The following is a 22,038-nucleotide window of genomic DNA, read 5'->3' as shown; positions in this document are numbered from 1 at the left end:
CTTAACCCTCTACTCCTCTCTTGCCCCTCCCTCCTTTCCTCTCCCTACTGGTAACTACTAGTTTATTCTCTATACCTGTGAATCTGCTTCTTTTTTGCTATATTCACTAGATTGTTTTATTTTTTATTCCACATGTGAGTGATATCATACAGCGTTTATCTTTTGCCAGGCCACTTCAGTATCTCTAAATGTAATAGCTAATATATCTCTACTACTCATTGGTAACAAGTTAGGTATTTGTAAATATATTTGTGTCCAACACAATGTCTGCTGTCAAAAGACATAGTCCATGTTTTATAATTCTTTACATTCCTCCTTAGGCTTTAATAAACATTGAACTGAGGATTATTTACCTAATTGGAACATACAACACAGAGATACCAGAACATCTAGAAGAACAAGAGTAAAAAATTAGCTAATTGCTACACTGTTCATAGTAATAGGACCATTATCCCACTAAATCTCAAGATTTTAAATTTAATCTCACTTCTCAATTAAACTGTTATAAAAGTAAAGTTCCAGGCTCTTTTCCCTTTTCTTGATGAGATAGCTTAGGTAAAGAAAGAAAAGGTAGTAAATAATGAATTATGTTGATTTCCTTTTTTTCTCCTCCTGTTTACCAAAAATGTCGCTATATATCTAAATTTTAGGGCCATCAGATATGATTCACCCCAATATACCATGTATATTTACTCAAAAAGTAAAATAATCCAAGGGATTAGAATATTGATTTAAGTAAATAATGTAAAATGTAAAATGGAACTAGTAAAAGAATTTACCAAATCCAATTTCCTATGGTCCTAACTATATTAACTATATGGGGTCTTTGTGTCCTTTGGCTAGCATTCTGAGAGGCTCCCTCTCTTATCAATGCTCTGCTGACAAGATTTCAACAAAATAAGGTGCAGCATGTGAAAGAATATAGCGGCTTAATCCATGTTTTTAGCTATAATTTACAACCACCACAATCTGCCTACTTCTTTGCTAAAACAGATATATACACGACCCTCTCCCCAAGTTTTCTGTTCACTGGCTGCCTGTGAGTTTCGACTGTCTAAATAATTTAAATAAATGTAATAAAACTACATGCAAATTAGCTCCTCCTCTTCTTACAAAATAAAGTAATCCATATACGTTACTAAAATTTTGCTGAAACTTATTTATTTTGCTCCTCTCCAATTCTTTCACTGTAATATGGGACTGGGCAGGCAGGGTAGGCTACAATCAGGAAAGTTTGTCTCTGATGGCCTCAGAAGGAATTTTCTCTAAGACCCCAACTGATGCTCTGACAATTTAGAAGATGAATTGCAATTCTCAGAATACACATTAATAAGGCTCTTTCTAGTTCTGCCCTTTTCACTTCAACACTTTATTACAGAGATTACAATATGCATCTGCACCATGCAATATACAGCCCAGGGAGATTGGATCCAGAAATTCCCATGGATATCAAAATCCGAGGATGCTCAAGTCCCTCACATAAAATGGCATAGTATTTGCATATAATCCAAGGCACATCCTCCGCTACACTTTAAATCATCTCTAGATTATTTACAATACCTAATACAATGTAAATTCTATGTAAATATTTGTAAATACAATGTTAATGCTATAAAAATAGTTGGTGGTACACTGCAAATTCAAGTTTTGCTTTTTGGAACTTTATGAAATTTTTCTTCCCCTGAATATTTTTGATCCACAGTTGGTTCATTCTGTAGTTGTGGAACCCACGGATCCAAAGGTCTGACTGTACTACTACAACCTCCACTACTAACACTACCATTCCCATCACACACAGAGAAACCCACTATTTGATTAGAAAAAATTAAGACACTTCATGGTTCATGTGTTGTGAGAACACATAGTAACCTGAACTCAGACACAGCTAGGGAGAATGTAAACTGGTACAATTGCTCTGGAAAACAATTTGTTATCATCTCCTAAAGCTGAACAAGTGCACACACGCCTTTATTCTCTCAAGACAAGGACACCAGGAGATGAGTGTAGCATATTCACAGCAGCACTTTTCATCACACCAAAAACTGCGAACAACCCAAATGCTGATCAAAAGAAGACTGTGGTGTATTCACATAGCAGGATTTTACACACCAGTGAAAAACTAATGAAGTATAGTTAAACACAACAGGGATAAATCTTAGAAACAGTGATGAATTTAAAAAGCAAGTCATAAAAAGGACTATATGCAATAAACTACTACATTTATAAATTCAAAAATGAGCAAAATTAAACACATTACTATTTAAGGAAACACTCATGTAATTTTAAAAAGGAAAAATAAGCACAAAATTCAGTATAGTGGGGATTAGGGAGATGGACCAGTGAATAGAGACAGCTTCAACAGGATTGATATAGTCACACTTCTTCAACTGGTGGTAAGCTCATTCATTTCATTTTTAAGCTTGAATATATATATGTATTTGTGTTTTCAGTGTGTATCACCTAGAATCTCTGAAGGACTAACATTCCAGCTTCAGAACAAGTTTAGCCTACTCATAAAATGATATTCCTGATAACTGGGAATGATGCCAAGGAATAAAATCACTCTACTATTACTATTTGGTAACTTTTATAGTAATGAAGAAACACCAAGTGTGTCATAAAAAATTAAAGCAAGAGGATGGGCAAGAGAAGTTAGAGGGTGACTATAAAAGGGCAACGTGAGGGATCCTTGTAGTGATGGAAATGTTCTGCATCTTGACTGTATCAGTGTCAATACCCTGCTGGAGGGGAGAAACTGCATAAAGGGTACATTGTATTTCTCTGCATTATTTCTTCCAACTGCATGTGAATCTCCAATTATTTCAAAACAGAAGCTTTTTTGTTTTGGTTTGGTTTTTTTAAAGAAAACATCTTAAAAAAAAGATAATTTTTGTCCAGGATTTCTCCACCTTGGTACTACTGACATTTTGGTGCACCTAATTCTTCATTGTAGGGGGCTGTCCTGGGCATTGTAGGGTGTAAACAGCATCCCTGGCCTCTACCATGCCCCAGCTGTAACATCTCCATACAGTGCCAAATGTTCCCTAGTGGGCAAACTGCCCCATTTGCGATCCAATCCTTTAGTCATTAAAGCAAAGAACTGTGGAAAGAGTCTCAACTGAAGGAGACTAAAGAGACACGACAACTAAATGCAATACCTGGTCCTGGGCTGGATCCTGTACTAGAGAGGAAAGAATGCTATTAAAAAAAAAATTATTGGGTCAATTAACAAAAGTAGAATATCAATGGTAGATTAAATAAAAGTATTACATCAATATTAAAAGTTGATTACTGTAATGTAGTTATGTAAAGAATATCCCTATGCTTAAGAAATACACAATGAAGTACTTAGGGGTAAAGGACCATGATATATGCAATGTGCCCCAAAATGATTCAGGAAAAATACTTATACATTTGCGTGTGTGTATATATACTTTGTTTACATTTATATGTGAATACTATATGTATATATGTATACCATAGAGGAATACGATTAAAGTGTCTTCTTTGCAATAATTTTATTCTTGCAACTTTTTGGTATGTTTGAAATTATTTATTAATAAAAAGGTGAAGTTTTAAAAAATGTAACCAAAAGTTGTGATCCTTAAAGTCCTAATGGCAGGTTTCACAGTAGTAGTTCAGCATAAGTGATAAAAATCCCGAGGGGAAAATGACTACTGACTGAATAAATTCCTACTTCAATCCTGAGACAAACGTTGCAAGTAACTATCAGACTTTCGGCCTATCTCCCCCTCCCCATTCTTTCTAGAGGTGACCTCTTGAATAATGCGGAATCAAAAATAAATCTATTCCACTTTTAAAAGACCATTTCTAGGAAGTGACTGAAACCCACATCCCTACTCGATGTCTCCACAAATCACTGAGGCAACTTCACCTTCAATAGTTAAAAAGCAAAAAACGCGAAAAACGCACGTGTTCTCATTCTTCCTCCGCAGAGTTAGTATGTTAAGGTGAGTAGACTAGCGAAGACAGGACAGCCAATGTCCAGGAGGGCGGAGGAAAGGAAAAGGTAAAAAAGAGGCAGGCAGGCAGGCAGTCTGAGAGAAGGAGGAAGGGTGTATCGGCCAGAAAAAAGGACTCGCGTGGGTGCGAGTGTGTCGGGACAGGAGGGAGTACCTCACCTGGCTGTGGTAAGCAGAGGGTGCTGAGTCCCCACCAGCTTCCGCACCTGCAGAGCGATGTTGCTGAGCTCGTCGCTCAGCAGGCAGCGGAGGCTCATGAAGGACGTGGGGTAGCCCACGATCTTCTCCGCCTCTGACACCACTTGGTTCCAGTGGGCCGGGGACCTGGAGGACTGACCACGCCAGGAGACAACCGAGGAGATGGTGTCGAGGGGGCCACGCGGGGGGCCGGAGGCCGCGAGGTAACGTGGCAAGCGCAGAAGCAGCTGCCGAAGGCTCATAGTTTGAGTCTAGGGGTGTCAGGGACTTGAGGGTGTCCGGAGGCGGCGCGGGGAACAAGCCAGGGGCAGATGAGGAATTTGCGGGAACGAGAAGGAAGCGGCGATTCTTGACCCTCAGAGGAGGGTGGGTTTCCAGAGTCGCGACCAGAAACGAACTTTAACTACAGCTTTCTGCAGCCTGGGTTAGACAGACAGCACCCCTAAATCATCACTGCCCACGGCCACCTAGAGTGGAAACCACGGCTGCTGCCTAAGTGGAGAACGCCATATTGGAGGCATGAAATGCGGCTTGCCGTAAAGACGGAGGCGGGCTGTTCTGCGGCAAAGAATTGTTCCCTACTTTACGGCGCAGCCGTGAACGCCCCGGAGGGGCGGGGCTTTAGAGGTGAACCCCGGAAGGCGAGGCGGGGTGAACCATCTCAGCTCCTCCCAGCTGCTCGTCCCCGACTGCGAGGAGGGAGGAAGACAGAGGTGCGGCTGTGGGCCCCGAGTGGTGCCGCAGCCGGTTGAGTTTGGGATGAGTCTGATTCGTCATAGGATTCCCAGCGCCCATCACAGAGTGGGCACGCATAAATGTGTGTCGGGAACGAGAGTCGGTGTCTACTAAGTGTCTTTTGGTGGCCCCCAGCCCTGCGGAAGGAAGGGCTCGGACGGAGGCGCCCGCTCCTCTGGGAAGCCATCCGCAGCCAAGCCCTGGCGTTGGTAGTGGACGGGAGTGAGGGTCGTCTCTCTGACTGTGAGGCTTCAGGAGCTGTGGGCCACGGCTCACGTGGGGTGGGAGGCAAAATCCGGACTTGGGGCTGAGCGCACGTGTCCCCTACGCCCAACCTGCGGAAGGTGGCGGGTCCCCGCATAAAGGGTGTTTTGTGTTTTTTTATTTCCCCAGGGTCTGTCCTGTTCCTTGCCTCTGGTCGCCTCACTGAGTCTCGGTTCCCATGTTACGGCCCAGGCAGAACCAGCCGTGCCCCATAAGAGGGTGCACAGAGGCGCTTCTGGAAGGAAGCTCCGCTCACCATCGAGAATCCAAAACTATCACCGACTCGAGTGTTTTCCACTTACGGCTCGTGTATTATAGCTCATTTAATCCTCAAAACAACCCCATGAAGTAGATAATATTAGTATTCTCCGTGTTTCATATGAGGAAACTGAGGCACAGCCAAGTCATGTAAATTGCCTGAGGCCACACTAGGCAGGAAAGTAAACCCGGGAAATCTGGTTTTCAGAAACGATGAGTCCATGCTCTTAGCTACAGCGTGACTGTCTCTCCAACCGCTGCTCTCACTGCTGTCAATGTGGTTCTGTAATGTTACCTTTTCTTTCTCAGGTATGTCTAGCATCCTGCCCCCTTTCTCATCACCCAAAACAAATGTTAACAAATCCTTGTTAATAATAAAAATATATTACGGAGTTTTACACCCTAAAAAAATACCTTGTAAAACTCTCTTTAATTTTCAAAACCCTTTCAAATTCATGATTGGTATTTTTAAAATTAGCATCATGCATAATACTGGGCTAGACTCAGGCTACATTAAAAAAAATTCAGACAAAAGCGGCCAAATTAAAGAGTAATTATTCACTTTGCACAAAAGATGCTTTTCTCTAAAAAGGTTTAGCCTCAGACTCCCTTTGAATGGCAAATTTCCCTTGTAATTTAAAAACCCAGTTTTATTTCTAAAAATTCAGTTTAGGCATAACTTTATAGGGATACATTTTAGATAATGTGAATTATGCTCATAAGTATTAAAAACAGGCTATGCCCACTAAATAAATAAGGCAGGCCGAAGTTCAAAAACAATTCCTGTGAAAGAGATAACACACTCCTGGCAATAAAATTCAGATCTGTTCCATATGAAAATAAATGTGGAGAGTGAGATACCTTACCATTCTAAAAAGTTCCAAGGCTTGAGCTTCTAGGTTATCCAAGGTGAAAGAAGTCATGCAAAAATGAAGGGAGATAAAGACTGTGCACCAGAGGCTGTTTCTTCAGAATCATGGTACTTTAACTTTTCATGCAGTTTCCTTAATACCCATTCACAGCATGTACTTTAATTTCTCCACAGAAGCCAAGAGCATTATTCTCTGGTCATACTCTATGAGCCAAGTTTTTGATTATTCATGGAACTTTTAGTCCCGTTTACTTTAAATAAATAGCACTTTCCTTTATTCTTACAGGTAAAAGGTTGCATTATACCTAATGATAATCAGTTTTTAGAAGGTTAAAATGGTATTTGTTATTTAATCTTCCAGATAAATGCATAACTCAGAGTCTGACTAAAGAAATTTCTGAATTGCAGGTGACTTTTGGAGGTGCAAAGAGAGGGAGTATCTGTGACTCTGCCCTTCTTCTGCCACTGATAATAGTCATTTTGAGGATGTCCTTGAACGTGTGCATAAAGGAAAAATACAGCAGGGTTCCTTACCTTGGCATTAATGCCATTTTGGAGCAGATAATCCTTTGTAATGGGAGACGGGGGGGCTGAGGGGCGAAGGCTGTCCTGGGCATAGTAGATGTTTTGCAGCATCCCTGGCCTAAAACTCACTAGGTGCCTTCTCCAAGTTGTGACAGCCAGATTTGTCTGAGGATCTGGCCAAACGTCCCCTGGGGCAAAACTGCCCAGAAGAATACAGGGAAATGGGAGATGCTGAAAGAAAAAAAATTCCCATCCATGACATTTACTCCTACCAAACAGCAAAAGAAGAGGTCCTGGGTGTGGGCAGCCCTGTAGGTTAGAGAGTAGTCATTCTACAATGACTACTTTCTATAGTGAATCCTTTCTCAGGATCCTGAAGCTGGTAAAGTGCCAGCGGACTTCACTTGCTGTCCTCTCTGCATTCTGCTGACCTGAGAAAGAAGTGAGGTCATATTTGATGTCCTTTTCTTGGGCTGGAAACCCGACCAGCCTTTGGAAATACAAGGTCTTAACACGGATGGTGTATGCTTCGGGCTTTGGCATTTCCATGATTAGGTGAGTGGAAGTAGGGACGCTGTAGTCACCCTCCTATCACCCTCAACACAATCACCTATTGTTTAGGCTAGGAGAGTTCTTCCAAAAGTAGATGAAAGCGTGGTGTATATCTTGGTGCAGAATGATAAAAGGAGGCAATTAATCTGATTAGCAAACATCCAAAAGTTTGACCACCTGCTGGGTTGGCAGGTGAGAGAACAGGGATGGCACATTCTTATTGCCAGTAAGAATGTAAAATGCTGTGTAAACAGTTTCTGTGGAAGGGAATTTGCTAATCCCTAGCAAAATTACATATACATTTATATACCGTTATGTAATTACAATATACATTTGACTCAGAAATCCCAATTCCAGAAATCCTTCCCAAAATACAAAATGACTTATGCACAAGGTTATTCATTGCAATATGATTTGTAACAGCAAAAGACTGGAAACAAACCGAATAACCGTAAGTAGGAGACCAGGTGAATAAACTGGGGTAGATCCATGCAATGAAACACTATGTAACTCTGAAAAAGAATGAGGGCCATCTCTTTACACTGCTGTGGAGTCATCTCCAGGTATACATCAGCTTTAAACAACAACAAAAACACAACCAAGGTGCAGAACAGTATAATAGGATTTTTTTGTAAGATAGGTGATCTACAAATATATATTTGCATACATTTTGGATGGGGGAAAACAGGTGGAAAGGACAGGCATGGAAGCAAACTAGTCTGATGAATATACCTTGACTATATAGTTTTGACTTTAGAATCACGTATATATATTTTACATATTCAAAATAATTTTAAACTCAAAAGAAAAATATGATCCCTAAAATTTGAAAGCAACTGAAGCAAATCACCTAACTGTATATTAAGTTGGTGGCATAATCATACCAAGTAAATAATTTAATGACTTTAGAAAATAGTGTTTTCACTGTATATTCATAGAGGAATATGTTCTCAGGATAAATAGATTTACAAAGAAGTCTTAACCTTCATTCAGTGTCTTATTGTTAGTAGAAATATAGATACTATTACTTTCAAACTGTTCTTGTATATTATAGGTAAAAACCAATGTTAGAGTTGTTAGGAATGATTTTCAGAGTAAGTAGAATCCATGTAAGATTAAAGGTGAATTGGAGATGGTATGAACTTATGATTTTTTCTTTTTGAAAAATGTTCCTTATAGCAGAAACAGACTAATAGATATAGAGAACAGACTTGTGGTTGCCAAGGGAGAGGGGGAAGGGAAGGTTTGGGAGTTTGGGACTAGCAGATGCAAACTATTATAAATAGGATGGATAAACAAGGTCCTACTGTATAGCACAGGGAACTATATTCAATATCTTATAATAAACCATAATGGAAAAGAATATGAAAAAGAATATACATATCTATATATGTATAACTGAATCACTTCACTGTACAGCAGAAATTAACATTGTAAATCAACTATAATTCAATAAAATAAATTTTTAAAAAATAAGTACATTTCAGGAAAAAAACATTTTCTTATATCCCAACAAGAAAAGTATTACATTTGTTGAAGAAGAAAAAAACATTTTCTTGCTTTATCTCTTGGAAAGGCCTAGAAGTAATGATAATTGTGTACCAACGAGCACCTTTAGCATTCATATTGTACTTTTGAGACATCATTTCCTATTAAAAGGAAGGACATTCTTTGGAGGAATGACAGATATCGGGTCTGGGGCTAGAAATGTCCATGATGAGCCTGGGACACCCTGTTGTGCCAGAAGCTATTAAAGTCTAAAGTCTAATGGGACAAGTCAAAGGAAAAAGGCTATCAGCATAAAGGAGCTTTCATCAGCTGAAAGAGGGACAATCTGAGCATCAAAAAAGAGTAACACAACTACAATTGATTGAAATTCATTGATGACATATAAATTCTTGAGTTCATTATTAGACATAACTGAGTATTTGCAGTATAATGAAAGAATTGAACATTTATCCTGCCTTTCCTGTATGAATTATATTTAGTGGTGTCTTAGCCTGGTTTACCCCCTTGAAAGCTGAACCTGAGACAAGGGCTTACTTTTAGGTAGTTTATTTTGGACAGCAATCTCAGGAAACAGCAGCGGATGACTAGAAGAGTGAAACAAGGTCAGTCAATACAAGGGTGTTCTTGACTTAGTCATCACAGTGGGTAATAAAGGCCTGGAGACTGCACGGGCTCCTCGAGCTGCTATTGCAGAGTACACTTCACAATGGTTCGCTTGATGCAAGAGAGGAGCAGTTATCAACCAGCTTCCATCACCCATGGGTCCGTATTTCCCCCTTGGGACCTTAGCCCCCTCACACTTCTAGGCTGTCCTGTGACTGCTAGCAGATGGCCCACCCTCATGGAGTCAGAGGAGCCCAAGGGCAGAACGTGCGATGTATGAGGAGATGTGCCGTCAGGTTACACCGGCAGGAAGCAGGTTGCTTCAGCAATGGCTGTAGTAGGAGGCAAGCTGCGAGGCTGTGAAGCTGGGAACAACTGCCGCTTCTAATGTGGTAACCAAATAGCTCAGGCTGGTGAGGGAGCGTTTATATCACACGTCCATCTAATAGGAGGGGAAAGAAGGATAGGATTAGGAAATCACCATATTGTAATTCCTTATGAAATCATCAGTAGGCGAGAGGCTGGTGGGGAACTTTGCCATGCAGGCCGCCGGCCGACCCCGCCTGCAACCACTAACCACTGTCAGCATCACCAGGAGAGGGGAGCCCACACTGATGTGCCTCCTGATGCGGTGCGTTACGAAGTACACAAAACTACCTATGAAATAGTCTTGCCAAAATAGTTGAATCTACATCTCATCAAGCCTGTAGGTCTAACTTCCAATTTTCTAGAAACATAGGAGGGAGCTGAACAAGTGAAATAGCTTCACAAGGAAGCAAACACCAAGCCAGCATGCAAGCTGTTCTACAAGACAACTGACTGTGTATTCAACAAGACAAGGGGGTAAAACGGAAATGAGTAGGACTCCTCTGAGATGAAAGGTTTTTAAGGGGCATACCAAATCAAGTGTAATGTGTGGGCCTTATTTGGATCCTGATTCTAACAAACCAACTGTAAAACAGTACGTTTTGAGACATTTAAAGAAATCTGAGTCATAGTTTCGATATACTAGTTATTGCAAAGGAATTATTATTAATTTTATGTGAGTCTATAAGAAAAATGTCCATATTTTTAAGTGATACATACTAAAGTATATAGGGATAGAATAACGCAGTGTCAGGAATTTGCTTTATGACACTTCAGGAGGGGAAAAAAATAGATAAAGCAAGTATGCTAAAATCTAAAAAGTCATTGATTTAGGATGATGAGTATATAGTATTTGTTATTCAATTTTGTGTATGATTGAATATTTACATAATAAAAAAAATTTAAAGAGGCAAGTCAATATCCTCATCCCTTTTTTATAAATGGAAGGAAGTCAAACGAATCACCCAAGTCATATAGCTGGAAAGTGTAGAGCTAGAATTAAAGCTCATCTCATTCCTTCCCCTGTGTCCTGTTGTCTTCACAACTGAATGCATTTATTTATTTATTTGTTTATTTTCCAGCCTCAGGTGCACATAATTGCTTCCTAACACACTTTCATCATTGGTCCACGCATTGTTCTTTTTCGTTTTATTATGGTGGTAGGCAGCCTCCAAGATGGTGCCCAATGACCCCTGCATTCTAAGAGTCATACACTGTGTGGTCCCCTTCTACCTTGTCTCAAGGTTGGTGTGTGTGATCAGTATCATCCAGCAAAAGTGATGGTGTGTTAATTCAGTATCAGTTTTATAAAAGACACTGCAGCTTCCCTCGTGAGCTCTCTGTTGCTCACGTTCTCTCTGTCTCTGTCTCTGTCTCTCATTACTTGCGCTGGTGGGGGAAGCCATGTCATGAGCAGTCTTATGAAGAGGCCCATGTATTGAGGAACTGAGCCTTTTGCCCAGAGCCATGAGAATGAGCCATCTTGGAAGCAGATCCTCCAGCTCTTTTAGAGGCTGCAGCCTGACTCACAGCTTTACTGTAACCTCACGAGAAACTGTGAGCCAAACCACCCAGCTAAGATGCACCCAGGTGCCTGACCCAAGAAACGACGTGAAATAACAGTGTTTTAAGTTGCTAAGTTACAGGATGATTTGTTATGCTACAATTAAGAAACTAATACAATTATCTGTAAATCTCTGTATAATATAATATACACAGTGAACCTACCACCAGCACAAGAACTAGAATACTGACAATAGCTTACTTATGACTGTGTGCCCTTCCTCCATCCCATTCTCCTTACTTCTAAATCTGAGGTTATCTTCATCCTTAGTTTGTATTTATCATTCCCATGATTTTCAAAACATATCATTTAATACTATTTGTATTCCTAAAAGGTATATATATATTTTTGCAACAATAGGTATCACTTGTTTATTAGCAGGCCTGACAGTGAGCATTGGTGCCAATACATCAAGAAAAGAGGTAACATCCCATTTTTCTCATTTCCAGACAATAACCCATTAGTGATGTTCTGATACGGTAAGAGGCAAGTGAACTCGACACAACATAAACGTGAGCCACTTCATATGCGAGGTTCCTTATAGACCCAGCTTGGTTCTTTTCCAATGTCTTTTCTTGGAGTTGTAACTGATTTTATTACCAGTTTTCATTCGAATCCATTGGGGAATGGGACAATTCTGCTTTTGTTTCTTGGCCAGGAATCACTTGATCCTGGAAGTCTTGTGAGAAGACATGCTGAGGAGCTAACTCAACCTCACAGAGGATGGCAGAGAAGACCAGGTATATTATTTAGTCTGTTATTTTTAGCTTAAAAAGGAGATCCCATGCTAGATGTAATTTTCTCTTACCTTTTTTATTTACTCAACATTATTTTGCTGATTCTCCCATATTGATGTTTATAGTGGCAGTTCATTTGTTTTGACTGCTGTGTAATATCCATTGGGTGAACATACCACACTTTATCCCTTCTCTGGTCAATGGACATTTGGATTGCTTCCAGATTTTTTTTTTTTTTTTCCTATTACAACAATGTTTCCTTGAAGAGGTTTACAAATGCCTCCAGGTTCACCTGTTAAGAGTTTACATCCAGCATTGGAATTACTGGGTTGTAGGGTATGTGAATATTCAACTTTAACAGATAGTACAAAACAGCTTTCCAAAGTAGCTTTTCCAATTTACACTCCCACCAGCTATTTATGAGAGAGCCTGTTGAGCACTCCCTTTCAACATTTGATATTGTCAGACTTCTTAAAATTACCAACAAATGGGTGTAAAATGGAATCTCATTACAGTAGTAATCTGCAGTTCCCACATCACTAAATGTCCTTTCCATCTTACAGATTAATCTTCAAAGATGATGTGAGATAGTATATATGACTATAACTCTTCATTGTAATTTTCCTTTTTGTTTAATTTTCAGGTCTTCTCAAATCCTACCCCCGTTCATAGTAGTCCTTTCTTGACATCTTCTTCTAATGTTCTGAGTGTTTTACCTTAGAACAACTGTAATTAGGGAGGAAATGGACCAAAGACGACTCCTTTTTTCCTAGTTTCTCTCCTTACAGAGCAGCAACGTGGAATTGACTAGCAATGCTGCTAGTTAATTTCACACTAGGATTAGCTCAGTGCGGGGGAGGGGGGAAGAACTTGGTCCTTTTCTTTTACAAAGGCTCTTTACAGGAGACTGTTTTCTTTTAGGAACTTCGAATGCGGGGAAAATCTGCTGAGAAGGTTTCTACTTGAACATAGACAGCATTAAAAATGGCTAACAACACCACACCCACCGCTCTGCCGCGCGCGCGCCCACTGCTTTGGTTTCCATCTCTAACTTTGTTTTCCGCCCCTGGGCACCCTCTTCACTTTTTCGGAAGCCCAGCTTAATTTTCAAAGGATGTTTGTAAAGTTTATCTGCATTCTGTATGTCTATAGTGGAGACGTTTTCTGTTCTCTAATTTACCATAAGGTCTGATCTGGAAGTTTCCACCCTCGTTGTCCTCTATCTCTTTTTCTTTTCCTTCACTTAAAAAGAAAATTAAATTTTTTCTTTGGAATAACTTTTTGTTTTAGATTTAGAGAAAAATTGCAAAAAGAAAAAAAAATGGCTAGCAATCTGCGTTCTACATCTCTGTCCTGAATCGCTATATAATCATAGGCTAGTCATTAACCCTTCCGAGTTTAAAGTTACTCATCTGTAATACAAAAATAAATGATCTCTGAGGTCCAGTTAAGTATCAAAATATTTTTCTTCCATGAATGAAATTAATTAGTAGACTAATCTGTCTCTTTGATCCAACCAACGCAATTGATCTTGGCATTAACTTAGGTTGCAACACGAGGCCCATAAGGAGGATTTCAGAGAAGTCCCTATCATTCTTCTTTAATTGTTTTGTTTGTCATTGCATCCCCACTCTTAATACAGAGTCTGCTGAAGAGTAGACACCACATAAATATTTGTTGGTCAGTTGAATGAATAATGAATGGAATGAGCTGGGTCTTTATTTTCCATTCCTATCTTCACTCCAACATCACAGTCAAGTTCAGAAGCGATTTGAGTTGTATTTTATTTATGATAAGATCAGGAAGTCCAGAGCAAAGAATGTCTCCATGACTACAAGCTCAGCTAGTTCTCTATTGCCACTTAAACATTTTTCATGAAGACCAAAAAGTCACCATAACCAACTGAATCAAAATCTCTGGACTTGAGGACCAGGTATCAGTATTTTTCAAATACTCCTCAGGAGGTTCTAATATGCAGCCAGGGTTGAGAATCACTATTCTGGAAAAATGATAATCTAACCTTTTGTTCTATTACTTCTTGTTGGTTCTCTCCCCTCCCCCCCATCTACTTTCCTTCTTTATTTTCTTTGTTTCTTCTTTTAAAAAAGAAATATATAGGTCACACTTCATTCCCTATAGAATTCTAGGTATAGAAAAATCCTCCTTTTGTTGCATAGAATGCATACATAAGCAACATCAGGCAGAAAGGGGTCAAGACATACTGCATTTACTATATGTAAAAAGGTTGACAGCTTCAAATTACAGAGTTGTCAAGGCATCTTGTCAGTAACTGCTGCCTTATAGTGATAAATATAACTCCTGAATTACCTGGAAATATTTTCTGTCTTAAAATGCAGTTTTCGTCTAAAATTGGAAAATGGAAAGTTCATGGATGGATGTTATCTATGGATGAACAATCATATCAGTATGGTCAGTTAATTCTAAAAAATCACTTTTCACAAATTTACTGAGTCAACTCAGTCAAGCCAATTCTTTTCATAAGTTCAATGACCAAGTCAATTATATACAGTCAATCTGAAGCCCCATGTAGACTCACATTAATTCTTATCTAGAAATAACTATTAAAAGTCCCCCAAATTAAAGTCATCATATGCAAAGGCTATTATGGTGTGGCCCATAGATAAATATATCTTTAAAAACTATTTTTTCCCAAATAAAGATAATGTGTCTGAAATGAGAGGGAGAAAGAGAAAGATTCCATTATTAAACTTGGATATATGGAAGCAGTGGTATCATCTTGCTGGGCTGAAAGAAATGTGTGAAAGAACATCTGAGATCAGGTGATTAGGAAAAATCATGTAAGGCCATTTCCCAACAGCTGACATCCACATAAGAGAGATGTCACTGTCAACTACTATGGTGTCAGAGCACCTTCTCAGAAGTACCCTGGTTTAAATCAATCAGAAGAGCTCGCTGTGGTATTTCCTGTTCTTTGAAATCATGCCATAAACAAACATCTGTAATAAATATGTTTGAATATCATAGGGCTGGTATGACTGTGTTGGGAGTAATAGGTTTGAAGTGCATAACAAAATAAAAGGAATATGCTGATGTCAAAGGGAGTAAGAATTGCTTTATTTTTCTAAGAATAAAAGAGACTGGGTCCCCAAAGTCTAAACAAAGAACAACTCTACAAGACACTCTTTCCATGGAGAGTGACAGAGCTTAGTGATTAAGGGATCGAACACAAGAGCCAGATTCCCCGCATTTGAATCCAAGCTTTGTTATTAACCAATAGTGCAACACTGGGCAAATTATGTAGTTTACTCTCAATACTGTGGTTTTCATAGTTGTAAAATGGGAAGAACAATATTACCTGTATTAATGGGCAATTTTGAATATTAGCATGAGTTCATAAACATAAAGTACTTAGATCAGTGCCTGGCAAATAGAAAGGTTACATCACAAACCCTCATCATTCCCCAGTATTCAACCATAGGTCCTCCTAATTTCAAATCAATAAAAAATATAAAGTGCTTTTGTTTCTTACACTTCTAGGAGAATGGCTGTTTTTAACTCCAGAACAAATTATACAATTTACCCACATAGTATACACATGTATGTACATACAAAAGACAATTGAAATGCTGTGTTGCTTGCGAATATTATGGTGATGTGTTGTTTTAAGGATGTTGCAAGTTATAGGGCTTAGAACTTACCTTATTTTAGATAGAAATCCATTCACTGTGGAAGCCCTCTTTTAAATCAGACTTCTCTTACAGAGGTCTTTTTATAATATTTTTAAACAAATATTTTTTTTTACTCTTTATTACTTCCTATTATAGTTTTCAAACTTTACACAAAAGTAGAAAAAATAGGATAATGAGACCATATGTACAAGAGTGAGTCAAAAATTATCCGCACTCCAGTTATATTAAAACTTCTGTTGGCCGCACTGTCTTATCAGAGCTTTCCGTTCAATGCCACTGTCTCCCCAGTCACTGCTGTGCAGGTGTGAACACGTTAAATCGTTCATTTGTAACTGTGGTGTGAGAAAAAATGGATGCCCCACTTGTGATCTGCACGAAAGAAGAGCATTGTGTCGTGATTCTTTTTTGTGTTCTGAGGGTGTACCTGGTGCTGTTATTTATTGAAGACTGTGTGCAGTATGGAGAAAGTGTTTTGTCACGAAGAAGTGTGTATGAATGTAGAGAGATGCTTATTGAAGAGCTGAAGCCTAAACTTCAGATTAAACCCAGAGGTCTGCTATCCAAGGGTGTTGTGATCTTGCATGAAAATGCACATCCGCACACTTCTGCCCACACTGTCAACACTCTGCAAAAACTTCATTTTGAGGGGTTAAACCATCCTCCCTATAGTCCTGATCTTGTTCCATCAAACTTTCACCTGTTTGGTCCCCTGAAAGCAGCCCTACGAGGACGAAGCAGCCCTGTGGTGCATTCGTGGCTCACAGCTCAGCCTAAAACATTTTTTAATGAGGGAATATGAAAACCTGTTGACAGATGGACAAAGTGTATTGAAAAGCAAGGAGATTATGTTGAAAAATGATGTATTTGTATTTTCTAAAAGTTAATTAAAATAAATGCTACAGCCAGTGTGCAGATAAATTTTGACTAACCCTCATACTTATTATCCAGTTTTGGCAGTTATCCACATTTTTCACTCCCCTTCCCAACAATGCTGGAGTATTTTTGAAGCAAATCCCAGATATCATATTTTGCCTCTAAATATTTCAGAATTTATTTACAAGAAATGAAGACTTCCTTTTAAAAAAAAGTAACCACAATACAACTGCACCTAACAAAATGACCAAAATTCTTAATATTCAAATTATCTCAAAAATGTCTCTATATGGTTGATTTGTTTAAGTCAAGATCCAAACAATGTGAAATGATTAATTTAAGTTGTAACTATATGGTTTTATATGTTGGAAGATGTTTCAGCTTCATACTTTTTATAAAGAGAAATGAATGACCACAGCTGCAGTTTCAAGTTGAAATCATGATAGTAATAGAGGAGAGAAAGCTCGAGTAAGAAGTGTGGGTCCCACAGTAGGTTTGGGCTTTACTTGTAACACTGATCTAGGGGTCTATTTCATGACAGTAGATTCTTTTGTTACTGTGGAAAGAAGAAAAACAATCCTTCTAAAGTACTTGTGCTATAGGAAACATTTGGAGTTAAAAAACAGCCTGTCTGTGGGCATTCCAAGACACTGAAGCTGAATGAACTGGTCAACATCTCAATCTTTGAAGTCCCCTGGGCGTAGAACTCCCTCCACTTTTTCATCTATCCCAGGCTCTAAGAGAGACAGAGTCTCTTCCTTAAACATATTTCCAAAGGATTTGTTGGTGATATTTGCACCTTAGTTCTCATATTTTATAATCATGTCTCAGCTTTATTTCTCTATACAGGACTATTTGCATGTCTCTTAAGGCTTGATTCTAATGTTTTTATTGGACTTCATTGTTTTTTAATATTGATTTAATATGACTGCCACTGAAGCCCCCAAGTGTTTTTACAAGGAGACACTTTATAATTCCTTTATAGGTTACTTGTAATTATCAGAATAAATAAGATTTCTCTTTCAAAGGAGTTGGATAGGAAATAAGTAACGAAGGTAGTATTTATATAGATAAAATGTTAACATATTTGTATGGTGGGGGGGGATCTAAAAGTAAATGAACCCACATCCTTCTGTGGATTCCTACATTATAACCTGTTGTAGCTATAAAAGCTAATGAGAAAATCATCTTTATTGATTAGGAACTCAAAATAGAGTCTTTTATCTTGCACACTTCTTTTCCTCAGATCCTATTTACTATTGCAAAATTACCATTCCTTCTATATTTCCCTTTGTAATACCTTCTGGAGTATGGTTTGTTAAAACTGTATAGAGTGATAGTTAAGATACTAGGCTCTGGAATCAGGCTAGATCTAAATCTGTTCTGTCCCTTCCTAGCTGAATGTCTTTGGGCAAGTCACTTAACCTTTCTATGCTTTGGTTCATTCATCCATAAAATGGGTGTAAAATACCTGTATACCTACCTTATTATAAAATATTTTTGACTATAGTTCAGCAAATATTCACTCCCATCTCCCTTGGAGTATTACTGTCCCCTGCCCAGCCCCATCAATGTTGGTCTTGGTCGTGGAATATGGGTAGAAGTGATGGTATGCCAGTTCCATGCCTGACAGCATGTGTTTTCACTTGCCCACTTGTTCTCCTGCCATAACCATGAGAAGAACCTGCCCCAGGTAACTGTTCTTCCCAAAATAACAAGACACTTATGGAGCAGATCTAACCTAACATGCACCCCACAGCCAGTCTTCCTTGCCCACAGCCTATAGTAAAGTTGTGCAGCACAGCTCAACCTAGATCACCCAAAAGACAGCTGGCCTGCAGAGGGATAAGAAAGAGAATAAATGACTGTTGCTGCAAGGTACTGGGTTTTGGGGTGCTTGTTACAAAGCATTATTGCAGTGGTAGCTGACTAATACATAAAACTATTGTGAGGGAAAAGTAAGACAGTTTAGATAAATCATTTAGCCTAGTGCTAAGCATATAGTCAGTGCTCTGTTCAATTAATGTTTACTATTATTATCATAATCATCACTTTTATTTTTTCTGGATAAAAAATCCAGGTTATATATTGTGATTAATTTATACATATTCAGTGTTAGATCATATACAGTAAGCAATGCTCTGAGTTGGCACCCACACAGCTCCTGGTATTGGCAATAGATGGTGCTTGTTCTGGCAGATGCTGACATCTCTCAAACTCTGCCTGTGGCTCATGTGGTCCCATCTCTTCCCTCCTTCAGCCTATTCAGCCTCTTATCTAGTTTGGAGAGTATGAAAAACCTGTTTCACAAGCATACATCTAAATATTTTGTCTTATGTTTATGCTAGTGGATACTGAACTCTATTTTTGCTAACTTTGTCCTCTGTTAGTCTCCAAATAATAGATATCTAGTATATGGGTTATGGAGGGGGATAGATAGAAGAGGAAGTCCTTTGGGATATATCAGGAAATTATATGAGGTGTAAGGAGTGGGGACAGATGAAAAGTAATGAAAAGTCCCAGCTTGCCTTTCATTTAGTTTGAACTTTGCTTGCTATATAAATTTTAGTTTCCGTTATACTTAATACCTAAGGTTATTCTGTTACATATAATGTGTTAAAAAGAAAAGGTGTGTATCAAGAACTCTCACTAAAATATGAACTCCACACATTCATGTATGTAATATCAAGTCAACAAATATTTATTGGGCACTTGCAATTTATCTTGTGCTGATATATGATAACATATATAATACAATACATACTATATTTTATTGATTCTAAGACACACATTACTTCACGTTTTAACATCTCTGAAATCAACATGGGGCTTAAATTGGTGAAATGTTATAATTTGTCATAGCTTTTGTTGTGATTATTGATATCTCATTGGCTTATAATGACAGCTATTTCTTGTTCACATTATGCAGAGCTGTTGGTTGGCTGTGGCTCCACTGGCCTTGCCTCTGGTTGGTTTGACTGGGCTTGGCTTACCTCTGCAAAGCTACATATGTCATTCTAGAATCCAGCTGGAAGGACGAGCTGCTTTCTGGGACTATCCTACAATAATCTCATGGTTGAGGGAAGGAGCAACAGCTGAATCTAACCTCACAAGCACATTTAAAGCTTCCCAGATATGGCCTTTGTCATGTCTACTCACATTCAGTTGGTCAAAGCAAGTCACATGGTCAATCTGACAATGGAGTGGAGAAGTGTACCCCACCCGCCCTGAGTCTGGGAAGGGGCTGTGAGCACAAAGGAATAAAAACACAATGTACCCAGCAGCATTTTTTCTTTTTTCATGGTACATAAAACAATGGTGTGTCTCACAATAGCTGGCATCTTAGAGTCAATGTAATATGATAATCTATATTAAGATTTAAGAGAATCTGTTCTTTAAGCATAATATTTTTATGAGCTCATTTTTACTTTTTTCTAATTGGATTTTAAAGGCTAAAAGCAGAGGGAATTCCCTGGTGGTCCAGTGGTTAGGGTTCCATGATCTCACTGCCAAGGGCCTGAATTTGATCCCTGATCGGGGAACTAAGATCTTACAAGCTGTGTGGCATGGCCAAGAAAGAAAGAAAGAGAGAGAAAGAAAGAAAGAAAAGAAAAAGAAAAAAGAAAGAAAGAAAGAAAGAAAGAAAGAAAGAAAGAAAGAAAGAAAGAAAGAAAGAAGGGAGGGAGGGAGGGAGGGAGGGAGGGAGGGAGGGAGGGAGGAAGGAAGGAAGGAAGGAAGGAAGGAAGGGAAGAAAGAAGGAAAGAAAGAAAGGAAGGACGGACTCAAAGCAGAGATTCATTTACTGTTTATGTGTTTCTTTTTCCTCATTAAGTCAGAACACTTAATACTGGAGGCATAAGAGACTTATTGACATTCTTTTGTTAATCCTGAGGTAAGTCATTACTGTCATCTAATTTAACTGAATTTCAGCAGGTAAAGAAGGCTGAATTATGAAAAGTGACCCAAGGACTAGGCTCTTGGCATCATTTATTATTAATTCATTTGTTTATTTATTTGTATAAGTAGATACTTATAGAGCACCTACTATGTGCGGGCACTCTCCCAGCACAGGAGATTCAGCAGAAAATAAGGCAGACAAGAGACTCCATCTTATGGAGATTTTATTCTAGTGGAGAGAGACAGACAACAAAGATAAGTGAGAAAATTTAAGGTGCTGAGAGTACCGTGAAGCATAGAACTCATTCATGATTATATAATAGAGAACAACACAGAGGTGCATATTTTAGACGAAACAATGAAACCTGGTAGCGGGGGATCAGCCATGGGGGATTCCTGGGAGAAAAGCATTCCAAGTAGAGGGAAGAGCAAGTGCAAAGACCTCAGGGTAGAAGAATAGAAGAAAGAAGATCAATGTGGCTAGAATGTGGTAAACAAGGAGCTGAGTAAGTTAAGGTATAGATTGGGCTGCTGTAGTAAAGAGACCAAAAAATGCAATGACTTAAATGCAAGATTTAGCCCTGTGTCTTGCTCATGTTAAAAACAAGACAGACCTGACTTAATGGTGTTGAGGTCCAAGGCCGCTTTTATCCTGTTGCTTTACCATGCTCACCATGAGACTTCCATCTTGCGACTTGAGATGGCTTGTCCAGCTTCTTCTCTTTCACCATCATACTGGTATTCTAGTCAGGAGGAATGAGGAGACGGGGAACAGAAGCCACATCCCTTACATTTAAAGGCACAACTTGGGAGCGGCACACTTCTCTTTGCTCACATCCTATTGGCTAGAATTTGCCATATGACCAAATCTAGCTGTGAGGGAAGCTAGGAAATATGATCATTAGTTTGAATTCATTATCTGGATAAATTTTGGTGGCTCTGTTTCTAAACAAAGAAGAGACAATTAGCTGTTAAGGGACAACTAGTAGTCTTTTCACAAAGGGAGTGGCAGATAAAGTTAGTAACATAGGCAGAATTTTAAGTACGTTGGGCCTTGCCAGCCGCAGCAAGGAGTTGGGATTATATTTTAAGTGTGTATATTGGTTATCTATTGTCACTAACACATTTCCCCGAAAACAGAATAGCTTAAAACCATTATTATCTCATAGTTTCTGTGAGTCAGGAATTTGGGAGCCACGTAGCTGGGTGGTTTTGACGCAACACCTCTCAGATAATTGGAGTCAAGATAGTGACCATGACTATAGTTATCTGAGGGCTTGACTGAGGCTGGTGCATTCAATTGGCTATTGGCAGAAGGCCTCAGTTCCTTGCTGACTGTTGGCTTCAGTTTTTCACCATATGGACCTCTCCATAGGGCTGCTTGAATGTCCTCATGACATAGTATCTGTCTTCCCCCAAGTAAGTGATTCAA

General features: G+C 39.0%; 1 protein-coding gene and 1 pseudogene across 5 annotated transcripts in view; both read right to left on the bottom strand.

The window, feature by feature from the left end:
- The window catches only part of PDSS2 (decaprenyl diphosphate synthase subunit 2), a 265,019-nt gene extending 260,262 nt beyond the window's left edge, over positions 1-4,757 (bottom strand). For 4 of the 5 annotated variants that reach the window (XR_009054310.1, XR_009054309.1, XM_057738876.1 and 1 more), the window contains exon 1: positions 4,143-4,690. Coding sequence is in view for 3 of the 5 variants with exons in the window: in XM_057738876.1 (XP_057594859.1) it covers positions 4,143-4,423 (281 nt within the window). In the remaining 2 variants the exon portion in view is untranslated. Of the gene's footprint in view, positions 1-4,142 lie in introns of all 5 variants that reach the window. The other variant, XM_057738874.1, reaches the window with a different exon arrangement.
- Positions 4,758-11,966: 7,209 nt separating this feature from the next.
- LOC130856042 (60S ribosomal protein L39-like) lies at positions 11,967-12,122 on the bottom strand (annotated as a pseudogene).
- Positions 12,123-22,038: the final 9,916 nt, after the last annotated feature.

Source organism: Hippopotamus amphibius, chromosome 6 (assembly GCF_030028045.1).
Source record: "Hippopotamus amphibius kiboko isolate mHipAmp2 chromosome 6, mHipAmp2.hap2, whole genome shotgun sequence".
Lineage (NCBI taxonomy): Eukaryota > Metazoa > Chordata > Mammalia > Artiodactyla > Hippopotamidae > Hippopotamus > Hippopotamus amphibius.
The sequence above is the reverse complement of the archived record's forward strand: the minus strand, read 5'-3'. Positions and strand labels throughout refer to the sequence as shown.